Below are 19,828 nucleotides of genomic sequence, written 5' to 3' on the forward strand. Positions count from 1 at the left end.
TCTCAGAGACCACCTACAAATGTGGCATTTGGTGATGAACAAACAGGGGTAAATTTTCCCCTCCGAATTCCCAGTCAGCAAGCCCTTTATAAGAGGACTGGACTGGGTTGCCATGGAGCCGCATCACCAAGCAGACTTGATGTCTATTGTAGAAGAAGAGGAGGAGGTGGAAGGAAAGGGAGAAGAGAAAGCAGAGAATGCCAGAAACAAACAGAGCTGAAGGCATTTCAGCACCCAAGCCTCTGATGCACTTTAACTCTTTGTTCACCAGTGGTTAATGCAGTGAAGAGCTTGTACTCTATGTACTGACATGTTTACAGTTAGGTTTTAATTTGAAAAAGGCTTGTATTTGTTGTCTGAGTAATTTGATCTAATGGCTGCAGTAACTTTTCTATTTGAAGTTGTGGTCAGCTGATTTTGACAAACAGAAAGTGCTGTTTTTAACACATTTTGCCCTTGTGTTTTCTGTGTAGACAAGCTGTACACAGGCCCCAGTCAGTTGTACCAAGATCTGCAGAATCTAATCCACGACCTCAGCCTGGTCAACCAGATCTCAAGCATGATAAACAGTCTCAAAGGAAACTACCAGGTACTGTGTGAGTGCTTTAAACATGGGCACCAAGTTAAAGTCGTGTCACTTGAATTCAGTACATTTTACGTCTTCACTGTATTTAAGGTTTAATTGCAATCCATTGAAAAATACATTTTCTTTATGTTACATCTCAATAAGCATCAGTTAATCATGTCTGAAAGGGACTGAGTATACAAAACCCATTTCTATAAAAGCTGGGACATTTTCTGAAATGCAATCGTGTGATTTGTTAATGTGTTTCCCCTCAGATCTCTATAAGAACAGGGTTGTCTGTTGGCAGATAATGGTTTAGCTGTGGAATGTCCCAACATAGGTGATTTGTCCTTGGGAGATTAGGAATCTCTTAAATCGTGTTTTGCGTCATTCAAGCCTGTCATGTCTTATGACCACACATGCACACACAGGCCTGTCAGTGTTGTTAAGATTTAGTTTAGTTAGTTTGCACAGCGCAGCATGAGTGTGTGAGTCTGTGCTCCTGCTGTGCTGGTAGGTCTGTCAGAAGTGGAGTGGGGGAGGCAAAGAAACAGAGATGCTTTTACAAAGACATGTCCCAGACCCAGAGGGAGGGAGAGGTTGATTAGAGAGAGGGAAGGAGGAAAGGGAAAAAGCAGGACTGAGATGAGTGAACGGTACACCCCAAGCATTTTCTCAGCACTAATTTCACATCTTAAAGGTTACTGATGTTATGACTGCTCGAACACAACAGTGAGCGAGTCACAAAAATAGACGGACCCAGGTGGCTGACTTCGGTGCAGACAGTGTAGTTTATTTACAGTGATGTATAAGTGACAAGAAATGAGCAGATGAATAATACAGGGACCGGGTGTCGAGCTTAGGAGTGTACACAGTCAATGATGGAGATGATGCAAAGAGGACCGGGCTGCGGACACTGGGACTCACTCCTGGACTGGTCGGGTTGGATGCAACTGAAGAAAAACAGAAACAGTACATACGGTGAGTGGTAGACTGTGCATCGACCTGCAGGGTGGTGAGGAAGCAGAGTGGAGGAGGTCCGTGGTCCGAAGGAGCGACTGAGGCAAAGAGGGAAAGTAATCTAAGCAGCTGGAGAGAAGGAAACAAAAACAAATACACTAATACAGAGCAAAGAACGACGGGGAACAAACTGGCCTGAGAAAAGCTAGAAAGAACTGGCAGGGGAGTGAACGAAGTGCAGGGACTAAATAGGGAGAAACTAATCAGGTGCAGCTGGAAGTAAGCAGGTGTAAAGGATAGCGTAATCAGGGTAAGGGAGAGAAAACAGAGTGAGGGGAGTGAGAAAGTAGGTGCAGCCGGGCAAACCTGACAACTGACAGTACTCTAAATATAGCTGTAGACTGAATGTTGTGTAGCATTCTGTTTAGAAATGTATATTAAAATGTTAACCTGTCTAAATATAATGCCAAATTTATACCAACACTTTGTATAAGCAAATGAGATGTTTTGATACAATTGGTAGCCTCAGTCTCTTGCAGTGTTATTCTTAGAGATAGCCTTTTATATTGAAGGCAAATTTTCCATTAACCCATATTACTTTCTCTTACATACACAATCTTGGTACTTGAATTGTTCTTAATTTTAGGTTTAAATAAGCAGCAAGTAAGTAGAAGATCTGATATCTGACAAAACATAGATATACACCACTACAATGAAATGCAATTAAGAGGTTCAGTTTGTCTTGAGACTACTCTGCGTTTGTGATTAATTCACCTGTGTGTTATGTATTTTGAGGTTGTAGTTTGTGTTACTGTTACCACATCTCATAACACTTGTTTCTTTCCCCCTTGTGTATATAGAATGTAAATCCCACAGTGGCCCAGGACTGGGTATCAGGTCTCCAGAGGCTGATTCTGAAGAAGGAGGAGGAGATCAGGGCAGCTGACCGGTGTAGGATCCAACTCCAGCTGCCTGGCAAACAAGACAAGTCTGTTTTTTTTTTTTACACACGTACTGTAAAAGCTCATTCATACAGACACCACATGGACCACTTTATAGTCTCTAGTCTGAGCCCTCAACCCCCAAAGTGTCTATATTTGTCTTTATCCTGTTTTACCGTGCTTTCTCCTTATGTTGTCCTACCCTCCGTATGTGCCCTTTAGCTTTAGGATGGCGTATTAGTCTTAGATTTCATAATGTCTTTTATGTTTATGCTGATTGTGTCATCTGTGTGGAGATACAGATGTTTCCCCATAGGGGAGAATAAAGTACCCATCTGTCAATCCAGCCATCGACTTGCTGAACACACACTGATATTAGAATAAGAAGTTTCTCCACTAGTTGTAAACTCAGCCAAAAAATCTTCATGAGTGTTCCTAACCAAAGTCTACCCAGTGCTGCAACTGTTGCTGAACAGAATGTCATGTCACACATTTACACACACTATTATAGTTTGCACACGGTCCCGCAAGAGTACACCTTATTTTGGCTTTCTCTCTCTCTCTCTCTCTGGAACCATAACTGTCTTTGCCTCCCTCTTTTGTTCACTTCCTCACTCCATTCCTAATCCCTGTGGCATGTAGCTGGTGAGATTATGTATGAGTATGTTTGGAAACACAGCTGTGTTTCCACATTCCTCATTCCTTCCTGAACCCTCAGTGACAAAACACACAAAACATAACACTTCTTACCATCAGCCACTGACAGGACCAATGCTTTTCAAATAGGATCCAACCACGCACACACATAAAGCCTACATGAGCTGCTGACAGAACAGATAATTGACATTGATTTCTATCACATTTCTGTCAGTCTGTCTAGTCAGTGAGCATCGAATAGACAGACTCGTGTCTCCTCGGCTGTAATTTTCATGAGTTTTCACATGGAGATTTTAAAAGACACTAAAAGATGTGATGTTCTCGAGTTGTATCTGCTGACAAGTTGTTTATTCAGTCCTGTGCTATTAACCATCTTGTAGAGGATGATGCACCTACATGAAAATTTTAGCTGGATTTTACTCAAGAACTATGCGGTGCTTCCTTTTCCTCTTCTTTATTTTGATTAACAGTTTAGTGTCTTAAATAGGAGTGGTAGTAACAGCAGTAGTAGCTCTAATTGTAGTAGCAGTAACAATAGGTGAAAAACCTTTGAATAAACATAAAATACGTGTAACCATACATATGAAATTAGAAAACGACAGTACAATTCTCAACTGTGAATTACAACCATGTAAATAACACATATGCTTCTCCTGCTAAATATAAATAAAATCAGCCCCCATTGCTACAGAATTAAACAAACAGTCACTCAGTCACTTGCTTGAGGTAGATGCCTTACTGGCTGCCTCTGCGGGTTTGCAGATGCATCAGTTTACACATTTTTATGATGGTTTTGGCCATATTAAGCTGACAGTCTTTCCCACCATGACACATCTTTCTTTTTTAAGTGCAGAGCTTCTCTTTTTGTTTTTGTTCTAAATTCCTACACCTTTCAGTTGGACATGACAGAGGTAGTTTTGAAACAATGTTAAGGGAAAATAGAATAGAACTTTATTGTCATTGTACAACAAGGTACAACGAAACTGTAAAAGCACCCCAACAACTGTTCACAATACAAGATAAACAAGAGCACAAAAGATAAAAATAAAATAAGATGCCCACATGTCCAAGTACACAGTTTAGAAAACAAATACGATATTTACAAGATATCTACACATCTAACGCCAGCCATATGCCTTTACCATATAAAGTGCACAGTGAAATTGCACAGTAATATTGCACATCTAAAAGAGGTAGTGTTATTTAATGTTTATTTGCAATTTGCAATTTGAATGGCCCAGGGGAAGAAGCTATTTGTTAGTCTGGTGGTATAAGATTTTATTGACCTGAAGCACCGTCCAGATGGCAGCAGGTCAAAGAGATGATGAGCAGGGTGTGAGGGGTCTCCTGTGATGGCCTTGATTCTGCTGAGACAGCGGGACCTAGCTATGTTGTCCAGAGAGGGCAAAGGACAGCCAATGATTTTTTGTGCTGTGTTTATCACCCTCTGTACAGTTTTCCTGTACTCAGCTGTGGAGCCCGTATACCACACACCCAAACAGTACGTGAGAACGCTCTCCACAGAGGCATGATAGAAAGCCAGCAACAACTTCTTGTCCAGGTTGTTTTTCCAGAGGACCCGCAAGAAATGCAGCCGCTGCTGAGCTTTCTTCACTATAGCCTTGATGTTAGGGGACCAGGAGATATCAGCTGAGATCTGTATGCCAAGGAATCTGATGGTGGAGACAGATTCCACACATTCTCCATTTATGATGAGCGGAGCATGATCCTGTCCGTGTTTCCTGAAGTCCATAATCAGTTCTTTAGTTTTACGGACATTCAGTGACGATTCAGAAGATTTCTCCTGAAATACATTGATCATATATTTGTGATGATGCATTAAGGTTGAAACTGTCTTTTATCTTTCTCCTCATTTGTCTTTGTTTGTTGTCTCTCTTTTCAGGTCGGGTAAACCCACTTACTTCAGTGCAGTGTTCAATACTCTCAGCCCAGCCATCAAGCAGTCATGGATCAGTAACTTGCAGATGGCTAAGCTGGCTCTAGGTACAGTACACTGTCTGACTGTTCACCCCCACTGTCTGAGTCACATAGTTGTTTTTCCATTCTGATTGTGCAGGCATGCATTTGTATAGCATAACAGTTTATTTTATTGATTTACAGTACTGGTACATATGCCTGTTGCTTCAGTCCATTACCTATGACTACCTAAATGACTACTATTCTATCAAATATTATTGGCTAGTAGTTGTTAGATTAACTATATATAATGACCAAATCAAATGAGAAAATCAAAGCTGTACCAAAATTTATTTTAAATGATTAGGAGTAATACAGTGTTTTTAGTTTTACAGTGTTAAAACAGATAACTTGTGGTTTAAGAACACAATGATGTACATTAGTGACTTGTGCCACGTGTCTGTGTGTGTGTGTGTGTGTGTGTGTGTGTGTGTGTGTTATATCAGAGGAGGACAATCTGCAGGGCTGGTTCTTTGCAGAGGATGATGGGAATCAGATCAAAAAGCAGAAACACCCTCTCTTGCTTTGTCAAATGCCTGTGGTCATGTCAAAGCTGCAGGAGTTCCAGGTGAGTCCTTTTTCCTTTGCTATAACTTTCACAACAGAGGGCAAAGGTTTGGTAGACCTGGGCTAGTCAGCTCATTTGGTTAGAGTATGGTGCTCATAACACTAAGGTTGTGAGTTTTATCCCTGTACAGACCTTTGGAGGGAGATTTTGTGGAAATCAGAGCATTTTACACATGGAAAGTTAAATTAGGTTGTGGTAATAACTCTAATAGTGCTAGTAACGCCAAGGTTGTGGACTCAGTCTGTCAGGATTGACGCCTAAAGCTGGCGATGATGTCACCGGGGGCAACTCAATTATAGTGCGAGATGAGAGTGGTTAGCTAGCTTTAGCTTTAATGAGCACAGGTAAGAGCATACAGTGCAGTAGTCCGAAAACATAATCCAAGTCCATATTAACAATCCAGGGTCAGTACCAGCAAGCTCACACAGCCAAGGAATCCAAAACCAAGATGTCAGAGAGGACAGTCCGGTTAGTCCAAGCACAGAAAACTGTCCAAATCAGAAGGGCAAGGCAGTACTTGGTGGTCAATGGCAATCCGGGGTCAAAACAGGAAAAAGAGGCACAAGAAAAAAAGCTGGAAAGTCTGACATTAGTTAGAACAATCTGGCAGCTTTCCAGTGGAGGGAAAGCTGCTTATATCGGGGTGAAAACAGGTATAAACAATTGAGTCCTGATTAAAGTAAAAAGTCCGTAGCTGAGATATAGCGAAACCAGGACGTTGTGTCAAAATAAAAGCATGAGACCGGAAACTGACGGGACAGGATCATGACACAGTCCTTGTATGGTCCATGGTGTTTTGAAGAGTGATTGCAGCCGCATGTGACAAATGTAACCTAGATACAGTGGCAGGAAAAAGTATGTGAACCTTTTGGAATTTCATGGTTTTCTGCATTATTTTGTCATAAAATGTGATCTGATCTTCAGCCAACACAAGAGTACTGACAAATATAATTTGCCTACAAAAACAACAAAAAAATTCTTATCTTTCATAATAATAATAAATAATAATAATAAAATTTATTTGTAAAGCACTTTTCAGCTCGAGAGCACAAAGTGCTACATCGAAAAATAACAGTTCAAAACAACCAAAGGCTAAAAGAGAAACATAAGAAACACACAGGCACTCACATAGCACAATTTCTACCCGGCCTACTATCACAAAAGGGGCTCAAAGATAGTGGTCATACAGGACCAATAAACAATCTAAACATTAAAAGCTTGTTTGAAAAGGTACGTTTTTAGAGCTGACTTGAAGGCTACCGGCTCAATTATAGAGCGTATATCTAAGGGTAAGGAGTTCCACAATCTAGGGCCATGCACGGCAAAAGCGCGACCTCCCCATTTCTTATAGTGTGCTGGAGGAACAATGAGGGCGAGATGAGCAGATGACTGTAAAGTTCTGCGAGGGACATATTTGGACAAGAGGTCCGATAAGTACAAAAGGGCAAGACCGTGTATGGCTTTAAAAACATAGAGCAAGATCTTAAACTCCACTCTCCATTTTACGGGCAACCAGTGGAGAGACAGCAGGACTGGGGTGATATGGGCCTGCCGACGAGTGTTTGTGAGCAGACGGGCGGCCGCATTTTGCACCAGTTGGAGCCTAGCCAAGGCTGACTGGGGCAAACCAGCATACAGGGCGTTACAGTAGTCAAGCCGGGAGGTTACAAAAGTGTGAATGGCTTTCTCTATATCCGCAGGAGACAGGAATGGTTTTACCTTGGCCTACAATCTCAGTTGGTAAAAGCTAGTTTTTACCACAGACCTAATCTGCTTATCAAAGTTAAAATTTGTATCAAATATGACACCCAAATTTTTTACAGAAGTGCCTAAGTTGGATGTGACCACAGCTGGGGCAGAGCTAATAAGAATGTATTCAGTTTTCTCTTCATTTAAATAGAAGAGATTTTGAGCTTACCAAATCTTAACCTTGCACACACAGTTCTGCAGTGAAGCAAACGAGCCTGATTCAGGTTGTACCAAAGGCATGTAAATTTGAAAATCGTCAGCATAAAAATGGAAGGAAAAATTATGCCTAGATATGATAGCGGCAAGTGGAGACAAATATAAGGAAAAGTGCAGAGGAGCCAGAATGGAGCCTTGTGGGACACTAGTGTAGGCCACCAGAAGCATCGTTGTATGACATAGCAGGTCCAGTCCACCCCCGGGTGGCAGGAGAATCGAGAAGCATGACACCATTGGATTACTGGGGGTCTTACGGCCGCAGGCAGGAACAACCAACCTGGGGGGCATATGGAGGGGCTCGGTTCATTTGCCTGGGCAGCCAATACTTCCTGTTCGATGCCAAGTTGCATGGCCCCCGCCAATACCACTGTGGAGTTTCAATATGCTCTTTCCCAAAAATTGCAACAATGTTTTTTTTAGTAAGCAGCGGCTTCCTTCATGGTGTCCCGCCATAAACACCCTGCTTGTTCAATGTTTTACGTACTGTAGACTCATGAAAATGGATGTTATGCAGTTCCAATGATGCCTTCAAATCTTTGGCTGTCACTCGAGGTTGTTTCTTTACCTCATTGATGAGTCCTTATTGTGCTCTTGGGGTCATTTTGACTGTATTTGTACAGACAATAGATGACATTTCAGTAATAAGGAATTAGCTGAAGTAGAGAAAGCTCTCAGTATAACATACCGTTTTGGAGCAGTGTAACACCCTGCTTTACAGCTCTACCATACTTTACGGTTGGGATGATGTTTTCATCATGATACGCAGTGCTCTTGTTTACGCCAGATGTAGTGCTGCATGTTCTTTCCAAATAGTTCAATCTTAGTTTCATCAGTCCACAAAATGTTTTGCCAATACCACTGTGGAGTTTCAATATGCTCTTTCCCAAAAATTGCAACAATGTTTTTTTTAGTAAGCAGCGGCTTCCTTCATGGTGTCCCGCCATAAACACCCTGCTTGTTCAATGTTTTACGTACTGTAGACTCATGAACATGGATGTTATGCAGTTCCAATGATGCCTTCAAATCTTTGGCTGTCACTCGAGGTTGTTTCTTTACCTCATTGATGAGTCCTTATTGTGCTCTTGGGGTCATTTTGACTGGGCGCCCACTTCTTGGTAGAGTAGCCACAGTCCCAGCGTGTCTCCATTTGTAGATCATTTGCCTAACTGTAGACTGGTGAATTTCTAAAGTCTTTGAAATCACTTTGAAAGCCTTTCCAGCTTCATGTAAATCAACAATTTTTGATCGTAGATCTTCTGAGAGCTCTTTTTGGCAAGGCATGGCTCACATAAGCATATTCTTCTTGTGTGGAGCAAACTCAAAAGGTTTGAGTGTTTTTATCTGTCAAAGTAGCTCTAGTCCACACTTCCAAACTCATTTTATTAACAAGACTCCAGGTATGCTAACACCTGACTCCAATTAGCTTTTTGAGGTCATTAACTCAAGGGTTCACATACATTTTCCACTAGCACTATGAAGTTTTTATGGTTGTTCTCAATAAAGACATGAAAGATCAGAATTTTTTTGTGTTGTAATATTAGGCACATTATATTCATCAGTACTCTTGACTTAGATGAAGATCAGATCACATTTTATGACAAATTAATGCAGAAATCCATGAAATTCCAAAAGGTTCACATACTTTTTTCTTGCCACTGTATGTCTTTGTTGATATTATGTGGAAGCACAGGTCTCCCAATGTCATACTTCCCCCTCTATGTTGCACATGTTTCAAATTTATCAGCACAGTCTGATCAGCTGTGGCAAAGAAAAGTGCAGATCTAGGAGACATCCTTTCTCCACTGGCAAACCAGAAATTAAGCAAATTGGGAAAGGAGCTTTTTCATGATTCTGTATTTTTAGATGTTTATTTTTTGGCTGGAAACATCTCATCACACTGAAGTGTGGAACAAAGTCACATGACACTATGCAAACATGCGTAGTCAGCACTGACTGACCAACCAGGGCAAAAAACAGTTAGTGTAAGGCTGTCTGGGCCCAGTTAGCTCAGTTAGTTAGACTACGCTACTAGTAGCACCAAGGTTGAAGATTTAATCCCCGTACAGGCCCTCTGCTTCTACCAGACCCCACCTCAGTCCCTCAGTAATGACAGGGTAGAAGAGTGACAGGTTTCAAGCAAGGCCTATGTTAGTTAATTTAAGTTGGTTACTGTAATACTGCTGAATCACAGAGTGTTTTCGTCTGCATTTATGATTTGTTCGTCCCATGCCTGAGCACGATCGCTCCCCCTTCCCTCTCCCCACAGGTCTGCTTTCATGTTAGTAACATCATTCTATGCCCCAGCACACTTGTGTATGTACAGTCTGATACAGTGGGTGGCAGTATGCATGTAGTTGCTTTGCAATGTGCCAAGAAAGAAGAAACAACTACTGGAGCCATCAAGTGGGTGACATATATTTCTGTTCTGTGAGGACAATGGAGACAGTCCTAGTACTGTGGATGTTTTTAGCCCAGTCCCTACTGTGAAACCACCCATAGAGTCTTTGCCTTCACACTAATAAACACTGACTGGACACTACTGACTGTTGCTTTATTTAAATTCCTATAAGGTGACTGAATGTATGTCCACATCTGACCTATTTCTTTATAACCCTCTCTTGTGTCATCCTGTTCTGTGGCAGGTGGAGTGTGCTCTTCATAACCCAGAGCCCCACATCAACACAGAGAGCACAGCAGACTCTCCTGCCATTGGCCATGGATGTGTCTGGGTGAGACATTTTTCCTTTATCTTTTGGAAAGGAAGCATTGTGTTGTTTATTTCAAAAATCACACAAAACAGGAATTATTTTTCAAGGTTTCCAGTGGTTATTTTCATTTTCTGAAAACAGTAGAATCATGTGCTCAACCAAAAAGCTCTATTTTAGTCTCATCTGTCCATAGCACATCCTCCCAGAAGGACTGTAGCTTCCTCAAGTAAGTCTTGGCAAACTCCAATCTGGCTTTTTTATGTCTCGTGTGTCAACAGTGGGGACCCCCTGGGTATCCTACCATAGCATCTCTTGTCATCAGATTTTTTTTCCCTCAGATTTTTGTGTTGTTGCAAATAAATAATCATTTTTATCTAAATAACATCACATTTGTTTGAACCTCCTGTTATGTCATGGGTCAAATTGACCCATTGTAAAGTTACAAAAATCTACAAACAATAGTTAAAAGTATTTTATTGGTATGAAACGTCTTCTGCTTGGTGTTATAGGTGTAATCAACATATAAAATGAACATTATTCATTTCACATATTTGCAACCTCCCCCTGCATGTTTATATTACAAAGATACTGTTCGGGTCAGTTTGACCCTGAACAGAAGACATGTCTCATGTTAATTTATCAACATCACTTCATAAAAAGAAAAGATTTCAAAATGTAAAATAACATTTTTAAAAATCAATGCCATGCAAAAACATTGTATTTTATATGTAGGTCTTTCCAATGTACATTAAAAAAAATTTTAACATGCATTTTTTATGAAAAACGAGTGCATTATCCTCATTGAACCATAATCTGTGAGAGGTAAAGAACACCATTGCACTAAATAGTGATTGAAATGGTTAGTAATGGTAAAATTAACCCAGGAACATCACTGCTGTTCCTGAGAAATGAACATAACAGGTGGGTTAAATTATCTTTATCTCTGTACAGGTTGCAAGTTGCACCGGCCAGATGGGCCAGATAGCCATAGTGGCTATGCAGAACTCCCGCCCTAAGGTGACTGAGTGTTTCAATGTAGAGTCCCGTATCTTCTGCATGGCCTATGTCCCAGCTGAGAAACCTCAGGAGAATGGTGAGAAGGTCCCTGAAAACAACCCCGTTCCTCCAGGGAAGGCCAGTGATACTCCCAGTGTCTGTCTGGGCATGGAAGAGGGCAGGTACAGATCATTACACGGTGTTCTCATAGAAGTGTGTTTGTAATTTTTTATTTCCTGTAAAAGACCCAGCAACATTACATTTTAAAAAGAGACAGTCTTTCATTTTCTATCCTTAAATGATAAAAATCAGTTTTGGGGAATCTCTTAGGATTGAAGAACAAGAACGCCATAATAAGTAAAGTCAAGATTTTTATTTGCCATTTATGCATAAACAGACAGTCTAGGCATATATGAATTCTTGTGCAGCTCTCCTTTGGAGTCAGGTAAGGAGTCAAAAGCCAGAAAGAACACTTAGTCTTAAAATAAAAAAAATTACATGAAGGCAACAAAGCATTAAAACCGCAATACACAAAAATAAGGTAATAGTATTTTCCCCAGTGAACTTCAAACATCGCACTTAGTAATTCACATGGTGGAGTTCGATATGTCATTACGCTTGGTGAGGTAGTGAGGGGTTATAACATACTAAAACACAGTTTATATTCAGGCCTGTTTCCATTGCTTGGTAGAGAATTTCCTGCTATTACTCAGGTCCCACAAGAGGACACTGTTGATGAGACGCTCTTACAAAAATACCTTGTGGAACATTTCTGTATTATTATTTCTGCCCTTTTACGACAGCACTGTGTGTACAGTGTGTCCATAGCAGGCAGTTCAGTCCCAGTGATCCTCTCTGCAGTATTTATGACCCTCTGAAGAGCCTTCCTCTCTGCCAGTGTGGTGTTACCATACCAGACTGTGATGCCAGTAGTGAGGATGCTCTCTACCAGTCCTCTATAAGCCTGGGTGAGAGGGTGATGGTTCAACCCAGCTTTTCTGAGCCGCCTGATGAAGTATAGCCACTGCTGGGCTTTCTTCACGGTGGCAGCTGTGTTCAGTGACCAGCTCAGGTCAGATGTCACCTGCAGGCCCAGGAACTTGTGGCTGTCAGCCCTCTCCACCTCAGTCACTTTGATGGTCAGAGACAGCAGAGGGGAGGGGTTCTTCCTGAAGTCTACTATTATTTCTATGTTTCTTGTTTATATTGAGGATGAGGTCATTCTCCTCTCCATAAACAAGAATGTCGTTCACCAAGCTTCTGAGACCGGCTCGTCTCCCCACTTGAGGCCCAGAATGGTGGTGTCATCAGCATATTTAATGATGATGGTGTTGTCATGGTTGGAGACACAGTCATGGGTGTACAGGGTGAAGAGTTTGGGGCTGAGACAGCAGTATAATAAACGCCTCTTATTTTTCACTGAACTTTATCAAGTTGTCAGAATGCATTCTGGTAATTGTAGAAGTCTCCAAATAAAGTACAGTTGTGCAAAGCAGCTTCAGAGAAAGTGAGTACACAAATAATATATACTGTAGATTTGATGTAATCATCAAAATAGAGCTCCCCCAGTGCATTTTGAAAGATTTATTTTTTGGTGCAGTGCCTTTTTTTCTGGTGAGACGTCAATCATCACGCTTCAGCTATTAAATATGTTTGGATAGGTAAATAGGTAAATTTAATTGGGTTTTAGGAATTACTTAAAGTTAGAACTTTTGTTATCATTTAGAACAGATGTTATCAAGTGTCATATGTAACTTGATAATACACAAATATGCCAAAGAATGGGTGAGAATTCTTATGGAAGCTCAAGTATTCCAGTTAAATGAAATTTAACCATTATTTGGCCCCAGCAAGGGGATATCAGGCCATGCTGTCAAATTTTTAAGGCCCTATTATTAAGTGATACAATTCTCCAACCCTAACCTAGCCTAAAACATGCATACAGTGGTTTCACATACAGCATTACCCTATCACAGCCCATCATCCATCTGAATACAAATATATTCATTTGAGCATGCAGCACTCCAAGTCCCTCACTGCATGCCTTAGGCTCTACCCTTTTATTATTAACTCACCTAAAAAAGAACAGACTGTAGCTTTCCAGCCATGCCCCTCTGCCTCTGTGGTTAGTGCTTTACATTGGATCTGTTTCCTTTCATAAGCTGTTGCTCCCACATCCTCCCAGGGAACTGTAAGCTCAATGAAATGCACAGTCCAGTATGTTTCTGACCATGGTGCAAGATTTGTAGTGTTGGCTGTCTCCTGAGGAACTGTGTGCTGATTTCCTAAATCTGCTCTCATTTGCCAGTCTCTCACCGCCTTTAGCTGGCCTGCATTTTATCTGTTCAAAATGACTTGCTTCCTGCCCTTTTCACCCTCATGAACAGATAATACAGCCTAGTAAACATCAAAGCATTTACTGAAGTCAGTCATTTTTTAACTGAATCTTATTAGTAATTTGCATATAGGAGTGTTTATCAAAGTAACACCTATATTAAGTTTGATTATAATCTTTATCTCCTCTCCTGTTTAGCATCATTGTGTATAAGAGCAGCCAGCGGTCCAAGAAAGTGCGTCTGCAGCATTTCTTTACCCCAGACAAGTCCACCGTGACCAGCCTTGTCTATAAGAAATACTGTCTGTACACCGGCCTGGTCAGCGGCTCTGTGGCAATCTACTCCAGGTCACAAGGTGTGTGTGTGTGTGTGTGTGTGTGTGTGTATATGTATGTGTAGAAAAAGGAATGGACCTGTGAATTTATGTATTTCTTAGGTTGTATTCTCAGAATTCGGCCTCTGTAATGTTTGTTGATATTTTTAAATAACTATAATTAGGGCAGTTAGGAGTTTCAGTCATGTTATTGTGCAAAGCAAAAATGCATTCACTAAGTTAATTAGTTTTTTCTTAGTGTGTAGGCTGGCAGTGTTTACGTAGATATTTAGGCACTAGCCCTGAATGTTGTATCTCTTAACCATAATTGGCCGCTGTTGCTGACTTGATGACTTTGTTAGATTTATGTGACTTTTAATACACTTATGTTGGTTTTACCTACCAAAGGCGACTGTTTCTGGTGACTTTTTCCAACTACAAGCATAAATTATCATACCTTAAAATGCTTAAATTGATGATCAATTGACACAGCTAAACATTCTGCAACTCTGAATGCAAAGAGTTGTTCTGGGTAGAACACACTCAGAGATGTTGTCTTGTGACCCATTGCTCCATTGCTATTTTCTTTTTCTCTTGAGCCACTGGGTTGCCATTAGTGTGTAAGTCAGAGGTGAGCTGTGTAGCTCAGGGTCAGGGGTCTCCTGTGCTCTGTGATGAGGTTCTGTTTCCATTTGCTTGGTTGTGTGGGAGAAGCCAATCGGTTAGCAGTGACCTATATAATGTCTCCCCTCCCATAGGTGTACAGATACAGTAGAGGAGCTAGGCTGCCCTGTTCTCAGAGGCTTCCATATTGTCAGCTTTGTTCATTCAGTTTTTCAGATTTTGTCCAATGTGTCTTTTTTTTACTATATCACATAATCTGGTTAAAGATAAGTACATATTCTGGTACACAAGAAAACTGGATCTTGCCAAATATAAGAATTTGTATCACTACTCTGTGTTAGTCCTATAGCTAGAGGCTTGTTTTATTAATCTCACTCACACATATTCATTCATTTTCATGCAATCATCTGACTCAAATTAGTCGTCCAAACTCTCTGAGAAAAAACCTTTCTAGCTTTGTTGCTCTGTTAAGGTCTGCTAGACTTGTGTATGCAAAAGAGAAAGAAAGAATATGGATGATAGCCTGAGAACAGAGTCACAGGAGAAAAACTATTCTAACTCCTCATACAATCAAGCTACAGTATCCAGGAATAACTATGCAGTATGAATGCACTGTTTAAAGATCACTTCTTGTTTTGATGGGCATGTCTTTATCTCACCTGTAGAGCAATTATTAAACAGCGTTTGCCAGTGCTGGCCTTTGCTGTGTCTGAATGTTTCAGGTGTTTCAGCAGCTGCATTTAATTAGTCATCACCACTGTATCCAATCAGTTCCCATAAGGAAATCCTGGCCCTAGACACTCTGAGACTGATTTGTCAGATTTCTATCCATCAACAGCTCTGTCCCTGGGACATGATGCTTGATGCAAAAATGGTGACTCATCCTGCATAGTTTGGTAGGGAGACTGTATCCTGCATCCCTGTAGTAATGCTGCTCAATTGACTGGCTCCGCCTGTGCTCCCTTAGCATTTAAAGCAGACTCCCAGTTTACATTGTACAGAAGGAGCCAAGCAGAATGAGCAGAAATGATTATCTTATATCCTTTAATGTTAAAATGTCAGCGGTTCAAAGAGGACCCTCACAGTGAACAGACAGCAATATGACTTCAGCAGTCAGCGCTCCGTGCTGACTGCATGGAAATGTTGATGCAGTGTGTCTGAAGCTGGCCAGTCAGTGTCATTCTGCCATGCTTGCTGCTTCCTTTGTGACTGATGGTGTGAAAGATGGAGAAAGAGGGAGGCAATGATTCGGCAAAGGTCACACGTCACAGATAGACAGGACATAAACTCTCTTCAGCCATTTTGTATTGTGCATCTACTTTTTCCTGTTGAGGATATTTACACTGCTTGTTGTTTGTTGCAAGGTTTTCAAATTTAAAAAAAAATCATTTGTTTGTTTAATCAGCGTTCACTGTGATTTTATATGCTACTGGTGACACACATACACCGTGATGAGAAGCTCATTGCAGCTGACACTGACATGAAGGAATGCTACAGTTTAATGAGGAGTGAGCAATGTGGGTAGACCTGCTTCTGTAGAGAGGATTTACATAAGCATGCAAGCTGGCACTGCTGTCAAGTTTTTGTCTTCCATTGCTCCTATCCTTTCTCATTTCTTTTTTGTTGTCAGAGCCATTCACCTTATACTATGATTATTCTGATAATAAGCACAGGGCATTCCTTTCATGCTAATCCTACCTAGCTCCTTTAGTGAGAGATTATCCTCACTTCCCCAGTCATTACTGTAGCTCTGAGAGAACATTTCTGCCTGCATGGCTCCCCTCCCTTCAATAGCCACTTTTGTGCCTTCTCTTAACATTATTGGTGAGGCCTCATTTACTTCCTGGCCTAGATTCATTTGGGGAATGTGGTATCTGGAGGAAATTAACTTCCTATTTAGCACAAGGCTCTTCTAGCTAGAAGGTATGAATAAAAAAGGCCATTTTTACTGATACATCTGATGCATTTGTTTATCTGACCACACTGAATTTTTAACAAGTGGTTAAGAATGGTTGCTGAAATGTTATGTGTTGTTAATTATAACATTGCTGCATGGGGGGGTTTCATAGCGTTAGCGCTGGCACTGTAGGTGCCCAGGCACATGTAGAACAGAGTGTGTAGGAGGTGTGTGTGGGATTGAGCACAGCTCTGACTAATGCCTCACAGCCTATCTATATTAATAGCGAAGGCTGTGAAACCCATCAATGACCACTCTACTATAAAATTATAAATGCAGCTGACCTTTACAGATGGCATTTAGAAAGATGAAGTGGCTGTTACTGTATTGTTCATGTACAGTATAAACAAGTTTTTAACAATTACATAAATAATTGCTAGAGGTTTAAATTGCAAAGCAAAATGGAATAATACTAATAAAAGAGATTGGTTTGATGTATCATATGCTTCATCATTTACATCTTCCTGCAACTGCCAGATTCAGATAGATTTTAGATCCTTGCTGAATATACTATGTACTGTATGTATTCTGTGTTTGTATACAGATTGCATTTACAATGTTTCAGTTTTATTAAAGTAATTTTTTTATGAAATCATGAACGGTCAGTATTGTGTTTGTTTTTACAGATGGTTTGTGGAGCTGTGATAAGCCCAAAGTGCTGAAGCTGGGAATTCTCCCAGTCAAGGCAATGTTGGCTGTGGAGGAGCACCTCTGGGCATCATCAGGTGGACAGGTCTTCATCATCAGCACCCACACACATTCTGTGGAGGTGTGTAACCCAGCTCTGGCATTGTTAGGTTACTGTTACATACCATGTCAATATACCAACATCATACCATATACCAACATCATGTACTGAGCAGCTTAGCAGATCATTGTGTGTGTGTTTGTGGCATAAATAACCCTTGGTACATGCCTTCTTATCTTATCCCTTCCAATCTGTCTGTGTAAATCACACAGGAAAGAAGCTCTAGTGAAAAAGATTACAGTGTTTATCATCCTCCTATCTGTTTGTCAAGTCTGTGGGAAAATCTGTTTCTTTAAAGAATAGGTCAGGCCAGGATAAGAAGTATATACATAGTTGGGAGAGGATTTTTTGTTTACTTGAAGCTTAGGCTATTTTTAGTGAATAAAAGAGGACTGCATCCTAAGTATATGTATACGATTCAGCAGAGATGCGATTTACTTTTTGAAAAGATGGAAAGTGACACATTATGAGGGAAACTAAGGTGAAACGGTTGAGATTGAATTAGGCCATGACAAGTAGTATCTTTTCAGTGTGGATATATATGTCAGTTTTTATTTATAGACATTTCCCAAGAAGAAAAACATGTTATACTTATATAGCGCTTTTCTACGCTTTACAGAACACTCAAAGCGCTTTTACACTACTTGGCCATTCACACCCCACACCAGTGACATCACCAGATGCAACTGGGGATTTAGTGTCTTGCTTAAGGACACTTTGACATGTTGACTGGACAAGCCGGGAAAACCACCAGTAAAAAATTCCCTCCTTGTGCTTCCAGTTTTGACTGCACCTGAATGCCTCATGATGTTGAGAAATATTGACATCAACCCTGAATAAACATCTGGCATTTGGCCAAAAAGTCCCCATTGTATCACATTCAGTGTTGACTTGTGTGGAAAAGCAATTCTTCATTTCAATGGTAAAGGATAATCACAGGGTCACAAACATAATAACTACTGACAGTGCATGGGCTGCTGCAGTCTAAACAGACTCCGACTTTCTGTGGGTTGATCTGTGTCTTACACTTTTCAAATAGTTTGTAATCACATGCAACATGGAACAGCCACAGATTCTCCCTGTAGTATCTGTAATGTTTAGCCTGGGTTTAAAATGTAGCTAATGTATTAGTACTGTGTGTTGTTGTGCTCCTTTGCAGAGTGCCATTTCTGTTAGTGTTCAGGTGTTCCATGTTATTGTACTAAATGAACTAGAAAATGTATTTATACTAATGTTGATGCTAAAAGAGAATCACATAGCCTATGAGAGACCTTATAGGTCCTATATAAGGCTATATTTATATTTGTATGCGCCAATTAGGCAAGAAAAATAATCAGATGTCTTTAGTCATAAAAGTCTGTCCAGATTTAAAAAGTCAGAATGCAGTTTGTAGATGTGTTCCTGTTCTCAAAGGTTTGGTGTTCATTTGTGCTGGTAAATGTGGTGTTCTACTTCAATTTATCTACAGCTGAAAAGTCTTTGCATCTTTTTTTAATTCATCTATCTGAGGTTTTGCAGTGGACATCCTGCCTCAGGCTGAATTTATTGTGAATGCACAGTAAGTGCTGCCTACACTAAGTCCCGTCACCCTGCTCTGTCTTCCCCATCCAGAGGCAGCTGGAGGCTCACCAGGAAGAGGGCATGGTGGTGTCCCACATGGTGGTGGCTGGGGTGGGCATCTGGATCGCCTTCAGCTCTGGTTCCACACTCCGCCTTTTCCACACAGAGACCCTGGAGCACCTGCAAGACATTAATATTGCTACACCTGTCCACAGTATACTGGCTGGTAAGTGGTATTTTTCATTTTAGGCTAACAGAATATTAGTCTGTTTTTAAAGTCCAGTGGATGTTAAACCCTAAAATAGAATACATATAAATTCCAGGGAGAATCATGTCAATTTATTTTATTTACATTTATCAAATCATTGAACTAACAGTCGCATCAGTGTATGTGCTTATCCAGTCTTGTTATGGCAGACTCGTAACACTCTTGGAAATACAGTGTAAAATCCGGGGCCGCAGAGCCGGCATAAAGCGCTGGGAGATGAAACGGAGGTACAGTATAACCCATGTTTACCATCTGTCGTTATGGGTAATGTGCGGCCCCTCTCCAAAAAGATGGATGAGCTAACAGCGCTAATGAGACTGCAACGTGAGTATAGGGAGAGCAGCCTGCTATGCTTTACCGAGACCTGGCTGAACAACAACACTCCAGATTCAGTGGTCTCCTTACAAGGAGACTAATTCGGGCAGATCGAAGCACAGCTGACTGTGGTAAGAGGAAAGGTGGAGGTTTGGCGATGTACTTTAATAGCAGATGGTGCAATCCCGGACACATAACTGTTAAGGAAAAATTCTGTAGCAGAGACATTGAACTATTAGCTATCAGCAATACTACATCCCTAGGGAGCACTCCCATGTGATTGTGGTGATGGTGTACATTAATCCTTCGGTCGACGCTAAGGCTGCGTGTCAGCGTGCGCTTAGCCCCATAGCCGGGCTGCCGACCCAAC

At 40.9% G+C, this 19,828-nt stretch overlaps 1 protein-coding gene across 8 annotated transcripts in view; it reads left to right on the plus strand.

Moving 5' to 3' along the window:
* Positions 1 to 19,828, plus strand: part of arhgef10 (Rho guanine nucleotide exchange factor (GEF) 10) — a 64,769-nt gene that overhangs the window by 32,222 nt on the left and 12,719 nt on the right. For all 8 annotated transcript variants that reach the window (XM_020614483.1, XM_020614484.1, XM_020614486.1 and 5 more), the window contains 9 exons: positions 474 to 589; positions 2,386 to 2,513; positions 5,027 to 5,127; positions 5,547 to 5,668; positions 10,276 to 10,362; positions 11,293 to 11,519; positions 13,871 to 14,028; positions 17,194 to 17,336; positions 18,927 to 19,101. In XM_020614483.1, coding sequence (XP_020470139.1) covers positions 474 to 589; positions 2,386 to 2,513; positions 5,027 to 5,127; positions 5,547 to 5,668; positions 10,276 to 10,362; positions 11,293 to 11,519; positions 13,871 to 14,028; positions 17,194 to 17,336; positions 18,927 to 19,101 — 1,257 coding nt within the window. The remainder of the gene's footprint in view (positions 1 to 473; positions 590 to 2,385; positions 2,514 to 5,026; positions 5,128 to 5,546; positions 5,669 to 10,275; positions 10,363 to 11,292; positions 11,520 to 13,870; positions 14,029 to 17,193; positions 17,337 to 18,926; positions 19,102 to 19,828) is intronic.

The sequence above is a fragment of the Monopterus albus genome, unplaced genomic scaffold, assembly GCF_001952655.1.
Source record: "Monopterus albus unplaced genomic scaffold, M_albus_1.0 scaffold147.1, whole genome shotgun sequence".
NCBI lineage: Eukaryota > Metazoa > Chordata > Actinopteri > Synbranchiformes > Synbranchidae > Monopterus > Monopterus albus.